This window comes from Eschrichtius robustus, chromosome 12 (genome assembly GCF_028021215.1).
Source record: "Eschrichtius robustus isolate mEscRob2 chromosome 12, mEscRob2.pri, whole genome shotgun sequence".
NCBI classification, from domain to species: domain Eukaryota; kingdom Metazoa; phylum Chordata; class Mammalia; order Artiodactyla; family Eschrichtiidae; genus Eschrichtius; species Eschrichtius robustus.
In genome coordinates this window covers 86540849-86549893 of record NC_090835.1, presented here as the reverse complement: position 1 = coordinate 86549893, position 9045 = coordinate 86540849, and the positions used below count along the sequence as shown (strand labels likewise).

Sequence of the window (9045 nt, the reverse complement as noted above, 5' to 3'; positions counted from 1 at the left end):
AGTTTACATTACAGATTTTACTGCAATTATTTTTAAATTAATTTTTAAATACTCAGTGAACTACCTTTGACATTTTGTATTCAGGCTGCATATAATTTTTAAGACTGTTTTTTAAAAGTTTTTAAAAACTAGGATGAAGGAGTTTTCCTGAAGTACATGTAGAAAATTTTGGGGACAGATGTGTTTGAGGCTATGTTGATGAAGTCAACACAATATTCAGTATTGCAAAGTATGGATGTCACTGACCAAAGAGATTTTGACAGATATATTTAAGATATTATATGTCTCTCAGCATAAAAATAAGGACGTTTTCACTGGTCTTCCTTGGAGCTTCCTATACTAGAGGATTAATCTCTTATTGTTCTCTCAGAGACAAAGTAAGAACCAGGACCCTTGCTACCATGCCTAGTGGTCTGACATCATGAAATTTTGCCCTACCTGTTCCAAGGAGCTAGCTGGATTCAGCCACAGGGTGGACTTTCCGATGCTGGACAAGGTTGCAGTGGTAACTGAAGTTCTTGCCACATTCCTCACATTCATAAGGTCTTTCTCCAGTGTGAATTCTCTGATGCTTAATGAGGACAGAACGTCGACTAAAGCTCTTACTGCACTGACTGCACTGGTAAGGTTTTTCCCCCGTGTGGATCCTGAGGTGATGGAAAAGCCCAGCGTTCTGGCTGAAGGCTTTACCACAAACGCTGCACTGGTAGCGCTTCTCCCCAGTGTGGAGTCTCTGGTGCTGGAAGAGGCCTGACCGCTGGCTGAAGGCCCGCCCACATTCATCACACTCATAGGGCTTCTCCCCCGTGTGCGTTCTCTGGTGCTCGATGAGGATGGAATTCTGGGTGAAGCTTTTCCCACATTCACCACAGATATAGGGTCTCTCCACCGAAGAGCTTACCCGTTGCCTTTCCCATCTGGCTTCGTGGTCACAGGTCTCTCCACACTCAGGCACTGGAATAATATCACCATTCAATGTTTCAGGTACTTCCACACGAGATTTCGTTTCTTTAGACAGATCCCTCTTTGGGGCTAACTCCACATTCCAAGTCCCAGCCTCATCATCTGAAATAATAAATGGATGGCATGAATGTTATGTTTCCAAAGAAGAAAAAAAAAACTGGTCAGGAGAGTGGGTGGAAAGGGACAAGCAACACATTTTCTGTTTACTTTCCCACTCTCAACAATTATACCAGGACTTCAGGAGAAGATGCCCTGTATCGTAACTGCTTGCTTATTGTCTGCCTCTCCCACCAGACTGTAAACTTCCTGAGGGCAGGAACCACGTCTACCTTCCTCATCACTGTTTCCCCCGTACCCAGCACAGTGCCTGGCACACAGCAGACACTAAGTAAATGTGCTGAATAATGACCATTCAGGGAATGAGTTAGGCTTCCTGAGGAAATTCTAATCCTCACCAATCTCCTGAACCGGGCACACGCCTCGCAAGTTCCACTGAGGCTGCTCTTCCAAGGTTTGGAGCTGGCCACCTGACAACTCCTGGGCTGCTCCTAGAGTTGCTTTCTCCTTCACAAGCTCTTCCTGTTCATGATCATGGGCTGGGACCTGGTAAAAATCAAGGACAGTTAGGAAGCAAATATCAGAGAAGACACTGCAAGGCCTTCTCAAGACCAGTGGATAGGAAAAGAAGGCTCAAGAAACTGGCAAAGAAAAAAAGGCAGAGATTAAGAGCCTATTACAGATCAAGTTAGGCATAAAGAAATCCATCTCTTCCTCCTCTTCCTCTTACTGCACTGAAACCCCATGCTTGATCATACGAGCACAAACCCCTGTTCTCCCATCTTCCCACCTGCTCTCCTGGTTCATCCAGCTCTCTCTCCAAATCCTCCAGCACAGTTACCGCCTCCTCTCCACTCACTGGGCGGTGCTCTCTCACCCAGGCCTGGAGCTCCTCGGGCAGGATGGTCAGGAACTGCTCCAGCACCAGCAGCTCCAGGATCTGCTCCTTGGTGTGCATCTCTGGTCTCAGCCACTGATGGCAGAGTTCCCGGAGTCTTCGAAGAGCCTCTCGGGGCCCAGGTGTCTCCTGGTAGCAGAATTGCCTGAAGCGTCTACGAAAGATCTCTCTGGTGTGAGGGTTATCTCTTGACAGGCCAGATTCTTGCCCATAGGCATGGCCTCCCTCTTCCTCTTTTACTTTCACTGCTATAAGTCCCTCCTGCATCTCTGGAGTCTGAAGGGCCAAGGCTGTGGTCATTTGAGGTTTAACTATTCAGAAAAAGAATCTATTCTTGATAATTCCCCCTTGATCTTTTCTTCTGGAAATCCCAAAATCTAAAAAATAATTTGCAGGAAAAAAAATATTAAAATGTAGAAAATCTTTTCTGCTGGTAGGCACTGGGAGTATTTATACTAAAATCAGTAACTTCGTCTAATGAAGAACATAAATGCATGATTAATAAGGACTATGCAAATACTGATGAAGGTAATATAGGAAGGCAAACAAAACCAAAACAGCACCACCCCCCGAGTTTTATTGAAGGAAGGGACCATTTTGATTATCCTGAATGAATCAGCTCAAATAAATCAGCTTGGATGCACTGGGTTTCCATTTGAATGGCAAGATACTGGACTCATAGTCAGTTTTTAGTTGAATGGGGGTAAACAAACACTTTGGGCCCAAGTGGTCACAGAAGACACTAAGAATCAAGGAGAAAAAGGAAAGAAGAAGGAGGAGGAAGGGAAAGTAAAGAAGATAAAAAGACACAATGAGGAGCAAAACAAATGTGCTTGGGGGGAAGAGAAGCAGAGTCCTTCAAATCAGGTGAGGTGTGGAGGAAAGAGATGTATGCTTGGAGTGGGGAAGATCTGGGATTGAGACTGATCTTCCAGGTACTCCCTGCACAGTCTTGGGCTTCATCTTTTGAGCCTTAGTCTACTCAATCTGTAAAATAGGGATCCTAAAGCCAACCTTGTCTACCTTTCTAGGTTGATATAGAAATAAAATAAGATCACATATAAAGAGCACAAAGAAGCTGGCAGTTTGGTAAACTCGAAAGTATTATAAATTACCACTATTGTTATTTTTCTTATAAATTTTATTGACAGACTAAATGAATATCCTAGTGATCTAAACACTAAGGTGAAAGAATCAGAAAGTAGCCAACTGGAGTGGTCTTGGTCCACAGATATTAAAATGAAGGAAATATTAGTTCTAATATTTTTAAATCACAGAACTTTAGCTCTTTCTTGCTCTTCAATTTCTTGGAAATTGTTTCTCTTTGAAGTTCCTTGAGGATGGAGAGTGGGCAATCGTATGTAAAATAAAATAAGCGCTAATAAAGAGACAAACATCTATGACCACTTAAATCTTAATCAGGATAGTAATTAATGAAGGCAATTTTCTGAAAGAAAAATAATTATGTGACCTAATGATTTCCAAGCACCATTTTTTTTCTAGTACATACTTTATTTTTTTTTAAACATCTTTATTGGAGTATAATTGCTTTACAATGTTGTGTTAGTATCTGCTGTATAACAAAGTGAATCAGCTATATGCATACGTATATCCCCATATCCCCTCCCTCTTGCGTCTCCCTCCCACCCTCCCTACCACTGGGAAAAGCAGATGCAGGAAGAGAAGCTACGGTAATAATCTAGGGGAGAGATGATGGTAGCATGAACCATGGTCTGCTGAGCTTGTTCTAGGGTGAGAAACTTGGGGGGTACAAATATCAAATAGGTAAATTAAGAGTATGTGCTCTCACATTACTCGGTTAACCCAGCATGGGTTCAAAGAATTAAACAACCGCTTGTTTTCTCAACCTTCCAGGCCCCTGAAAAATGTCTTCTTCCTATCTGCTGCCTACCCACCTTGGTTTCAAGTCAAAGTTTTTCTATTCACAGACAATGCAGCTGAAGCTTTGAGCTCTGCCAATAGAAAATCATTTCTGGTATATGGTGTTTCAAATCTTTACTCAGTTTCACTAAGATCAATTTCCCTCCATTCTCTGTATATCCTAGGTTCCCTTTTGCTCTCCCTCCCCTGAATTTGCTTTTATCTGGTGGCCTGAATACCCAGGTCGTCGCACCAGCATATCTTAGTTCTTTGAAGCCACTGTCTCTGAAAGGCTTCCCAAGTTTTTTTTTTATAACCCTGCCCTCCTGGTCACAAGCATACAGCTACTAATCTCCCATCCAGGATCACCACCCCATTGTATATGCCAGGTACATAATTGGCATAATAATCTCCCCTACCTTAAAAAATACACCTGCATTTTAAAGCTGGTTTCTCCTAGAGCCTTGGCAAGCTCAACACCCTTAAATCTACATCATTCCTGTGGAGCAATGCTCTTTACCAAGGATATGCATGTAGTGAAGACAAAGCAGCACACAATGCAAAGGTGCCTTTATCATCATACATCCCCCTACCCTCACTTCTGATGTCACCATCTATGGCTCCTCACTACTTATCCCAAACTCTCAAGCCTGGCTCAAGACCAATTACACTTCTAGCTTCCACTGTCTGGCCCCACTCTTGTTTTCCTATATTCCACATGCAGAAACTGCCAGCTCCACTTAGGCGTTTCTTCTTTAACCAGGCTTTTCTCGTCCCTGTTCCATGTCACTGGTCTTGCCTTCTGCATTATTCAAACTCTACCCGATCTTTGCAGTTTGATTAAAATCTCACATCCTCCCTGACATCTTCCTCATCCATCCCAGTCTACTCTTATTAAAACAAACAAAAAAACCCCAAAAGTACAGAATTTAGAATTCCTTCACCAAGTTCTACTCCTGAGAAACAGACACTGTTAAAAATTGGAATGTATCCTTTCTATGTGTCTGCAATCACACACACACACACACACACACACACACACACAGAGACACACGACATAGCTCATATTTTTCCTATTAACTAAGCTAAGTAGAAGATAGTATGAGGCAGCAGAGAACATAGATAGGCAGATCTGGTTGTGAATTCTGACTTACTAACAATGTGATCTTGGGCAAGTTACTTGATTGATTTTTCTGAGCCTCGATCTCCTCATGTATGCAATGAGGACAACTACCCTGCAAAGCCGTTGAGAGAATTAAGTGAGATAATGCTTATAAAGTGGTTTTGCACAAAGAGCACAGCACATATTAAACATGCCAATTAACCACCTTTTAATGAGATAATGTACAATTTAATGTACAATTTTTGGTACAAGGATGGCTTGATCAACAGCTGCTACCTACCTTTAGGGCCAAGACTGTCATCTGTTCTACTGCTCAAAGCACCAACACCAGTGAGTGGGTGGGGAAACACATGTACACACACAAATGAAATGGCTGTTTCATTAGGTTTGCAGACACACTCTGACAGACTTACATGTCTTCCGGTATACATCTCTCTCTAATCTTAAATCCTAACTAGAAGTTCAGAATTACTAAGGTAGAAAAGGGGTAGGACCAGATTCAAATAAGGGAACTCACTTACTGGGTTGTGACTGTAAAGCTAATACAGAGAAAAAGAGCAGAGTCAGCATAGCAAAGGTTTTAAGAAAATGGACTCTGAAGCCAGACTCCCTGGATTTGAATCCTGACTACACCCCTTACCAGCTGTATCAACTGGGGTGAGTTATTTAATTTCATTTTCTTCCTGGACCTTAAATAAAGGGGGGAGGAGGGAGAAGTTACATACTACCAGTGCCTACCTCATAGAGTTATGAAAAGCAAATAAGTTAATATTTGGAAAGTGCTTTGAAGGGTGCTGGCTGACACGTAAGTGCTATTTAAATATTCGTGTTTTTTTTTTTTTTAAATCAACAGGTGGCAAGAGGCTTTACACTCTTGAGTGAATCAGACTAAGAGAGGCTGTGGCATGTTATAAAACTATCCTTGCTCGTTGTTTAAAATAAGCCCCCAGTCGAGAATGGTAGACGTGGGAAAACAGAAACCATCCTGGATATCCGAATCTACCCTTACCCTTAGATGCGGGGAAGGACAGTTCCGAGGGGCACGTGGGCTAGGACGGAGTGGTTGAAGGGCTCAGGAACAGACGAAGGGGATGGGGGTGGGGGCAAGGACGCGGACTCAGTTAACAGGGCCCTTCTAGTTTCGGGGGCAGCCTCCTCTGCCTCTCAACTGTCCGGCCAAACTCTGGCCAAGAAGACCCGCTGCCTCCTCCCCACGCCCAGTCCAGAGTCGCAGCGCACAGCCCGGACCTTCCGAAGGCCCTGCGGCAGCCGGACTCCGAAGCTCACCGGGTAGCCGTGGCACCACCTCTGAATCCTTGACAACCGCAGCCCGGATGATGATAGACTACAAAGGCCGGAAGTGCGTCACACCGCCGCTCTCCGGAGGAACAGCGGTTCTGGCCGCGTTCCTTCTAGTAAGCCCGGAGGTTTTCACACCTCTGTGGTCGCCACGCTGAATCCCCTTCCAGGCGTAGTGAGGCGCTAAGTGGCATAGTCTCTTCCAAGGGGGTTAATATACAGTAATAACAGCTAATATAGCGTTTTACGCATACTAACTCATTTACACATGCTAACTCACTCTACATTAACAGTCCTGTGAGTTCGGTATAATTATCCCCATTTAGCAGATGAGGAAGCTAAGGCACATTCCTTCTACATTTATCAGTTGCAAAGAAAGTTTCCTACAAAGAAAGTTTTTGTGCACTTTACTTTCTCGCACGTGATATTCCAGGCTCATTTTACACTTTTTCTGCCTTAGACCTGGAATCCACCATTGCTCCATGAAGCTATGGTTCCTTTTAATGGAGAATAATATACAGAAACCAGGATCTAGATTTTGAAAAGTAGATAAGCTCATTGCTACTGGGATAGGTCATTGCTTCTAGGCCCTATCAGTGGACCTTAGAGCTGGAATAAAATATACATATGATAGGGATTTTATAAGGTATTTCCAATTCAAATACAACTTCACAGATTTTTTTTTTCATTTTCACCGTTGCACATTTGATTTTCCTTTCTCCCACAGTAAACACCCTGGTTCACAGCAGCATCAATATATTCACTCAATTTGCTCTTACAATCTTTTTTTTTTTAATTTTCAAAATTAAAATATCAACATCACTAGCAACAACACACTTACTATGTACAGTGCAAAATTTCTTTGCTTGCTTTATTTGTTCTTGAATTGTATTCCATTAAGGGAGTATAGTTCAGAGTACATATACGTACCTTATTTGAATTCTTTTCTCTGTGTAGTTATGTTATAAACTTGATATACAGTTAGTCATTTGTTTCTGTTTTAATTTCAAAATTTGCTTTCCTTTCATCTTTTTCATTTCCTTTCTGAACATGCAAAACAGTTCAAAATCAAAATTATATAAAAAGATATATTCAGAGTTTTGCTTCTATCCCTAATTCCTTTATCTTATATATACTCTTGTTCCATTTTCATTAGTTTTTAATTTATCCTTTCCTTCCTATTTCCTTCTCTCATCCCTTCCCTTCCTTCCTTTCTTTTACAAAAATAAGTGTTTACCCTTTTACCACTATAAGTTATATTATACATACTCTTTTGCATCTTGCTTTATAACTTAATAGAATAACCTGGAAATTATTCTAAATCTGTTCATAGAAATATTCCTCTTTTTCTCTTTACAGTGGTATAGTACTCCATTGCGTAGATGTACCACTATTTTTTCAACCAGTGTCTTAGGGATGGGTATTTGGATTGTTTCCAATATTTTGCTTTAACAAATAATGCTGCAATGAACAATGAAGAGAGGAGAGGAGAGAAGTGTCTTTGTAAGGGTTGTATCATTTTGCACTTTCAACAGCAATGCGAGATGGTGCCTGTTTTCACACTGCCTCCCCAACTGTATGTTTTCAGGCTTTTGAATGTTGCCAATATGATAGGTCATTAGGTATTTGTTAAGAAACCGCAAACTGAAAGCTGAAATCCCTGTTAGAAATGAATTCACAGTGCCAAATGTTGGCAAGGATTATAGAGCAATGGAAATTTTCATACACTGTTGATGAGAGTGTAAATTGGCAACAACATTTTTGGGAAATTCTTTGGTATATCTGCTGAAGTTGAACATATGCATATTCTATGACCCAAGAGTTTCACTTCTAGTTATATTGCTGCCAGAAATGCATATATATTTACATCTAAAGACACACTTTAGCAGCATTTTTTATAGCTCTAAACTGGAAACAACCCAAAAGTCTATTAAGAATAAGATTGGTACAAAAATTGAAATTTATCCATACAATAAAATACTATGCAATAATGAAAATGAATGAACTACAGCTACAAGCCACAGTGATAAATTTCACAAACGTAATAATGAGTGAAAGAAGCCAGACACAAAAAGATACATACTTCACGATCCCATTTATATAAAGTTCAAAACAGGCAAAACTAATATGTGTTAGAAGTCACAATAGGGAGTAGGAAAGGAATAGTTTGGGAGGGAGCGCAACTGGGGTCTTCTGGGGAACTGGTAATGATCTATTTTTTGATGTTGGTGGTGATTATGTGGGTGGTTTCACTCTGTGAATTTCATTTAGCTGTACACCTGTAATTTATGTACTTTCTACATATGTATACAATATTCCAATAAAGTTTTTTTTTAATTCAAACCATTTTTTACAGCTGAAGAAACTAAAGTTCAGAGAAATGAAGTGTATTGCTGAGGTCAGCAGAACCAGGACTCAAATCCATGTTTCCTGATCAGCTATCTCCCTTGGCTCTGAGGGATCAGTGCCTAGGAATCCTTACATACAGATCCTAAAGGGGCCCTTTTTTTGGTTGCAAGTTTAACACAGTGTCCATTAGACAAAAATGAAGTTATCAGTAATGCTTAAATATATATGTATGACAATCTTCTTACTCAACTATTCTACCTTATGTGAAGTGCATTCCAAATAGAGATAGAGGTGGCCTTAATAAATATAAAGCCTAAAGTGACTTAAAATTATTATACAAGCCATAAGGTGATAACTATGATTATATAGAAACATGTAAAGTTTTTCTTAAATAAGAGTAATTGCTAAAAATAGAGCAGAAAAATTCTAAATACAGAAAATAAAATTATGTAAAGTCATACACCTAATTATATCT

At 40.6% G+C, this 9045-nt stretch overlaps 1 protein-coding gene across 1 annotated transcript; it reads right to left on the bottom strand.

Moving 5' to 3' along the window:
- Nucleotides 1-340: 340 nt before the first annotated feature.
- LOC137772894 (zinc finger and SCAN domain-containing protein 23-like) lies at nucleotides 341-6244 on the bottom strand. Its single transcript, XM_068557053.1, has 4 exons — nucleotides 6210-6244; nucleotides 1811-2295; nucleotides 1419-1566; nucleotides 341-1065 (listed from the first exon to the last, which is right to left on the bottom strand). Exons 2-4 carry the CDS (start codon nucleotides 2216-2218, stop codon nucleotides 452-454), a joined length of 1170 nt encoding a protein of 389 aa, XP_068413154.1. The 5' UTR covers nucleotides 2219-2295; nucleotides 6210-6244; the 3' UTR covers nucleotides 341-451.
- Nucleotides 6245-9045: the final 2801 nt, after the last annotated feature.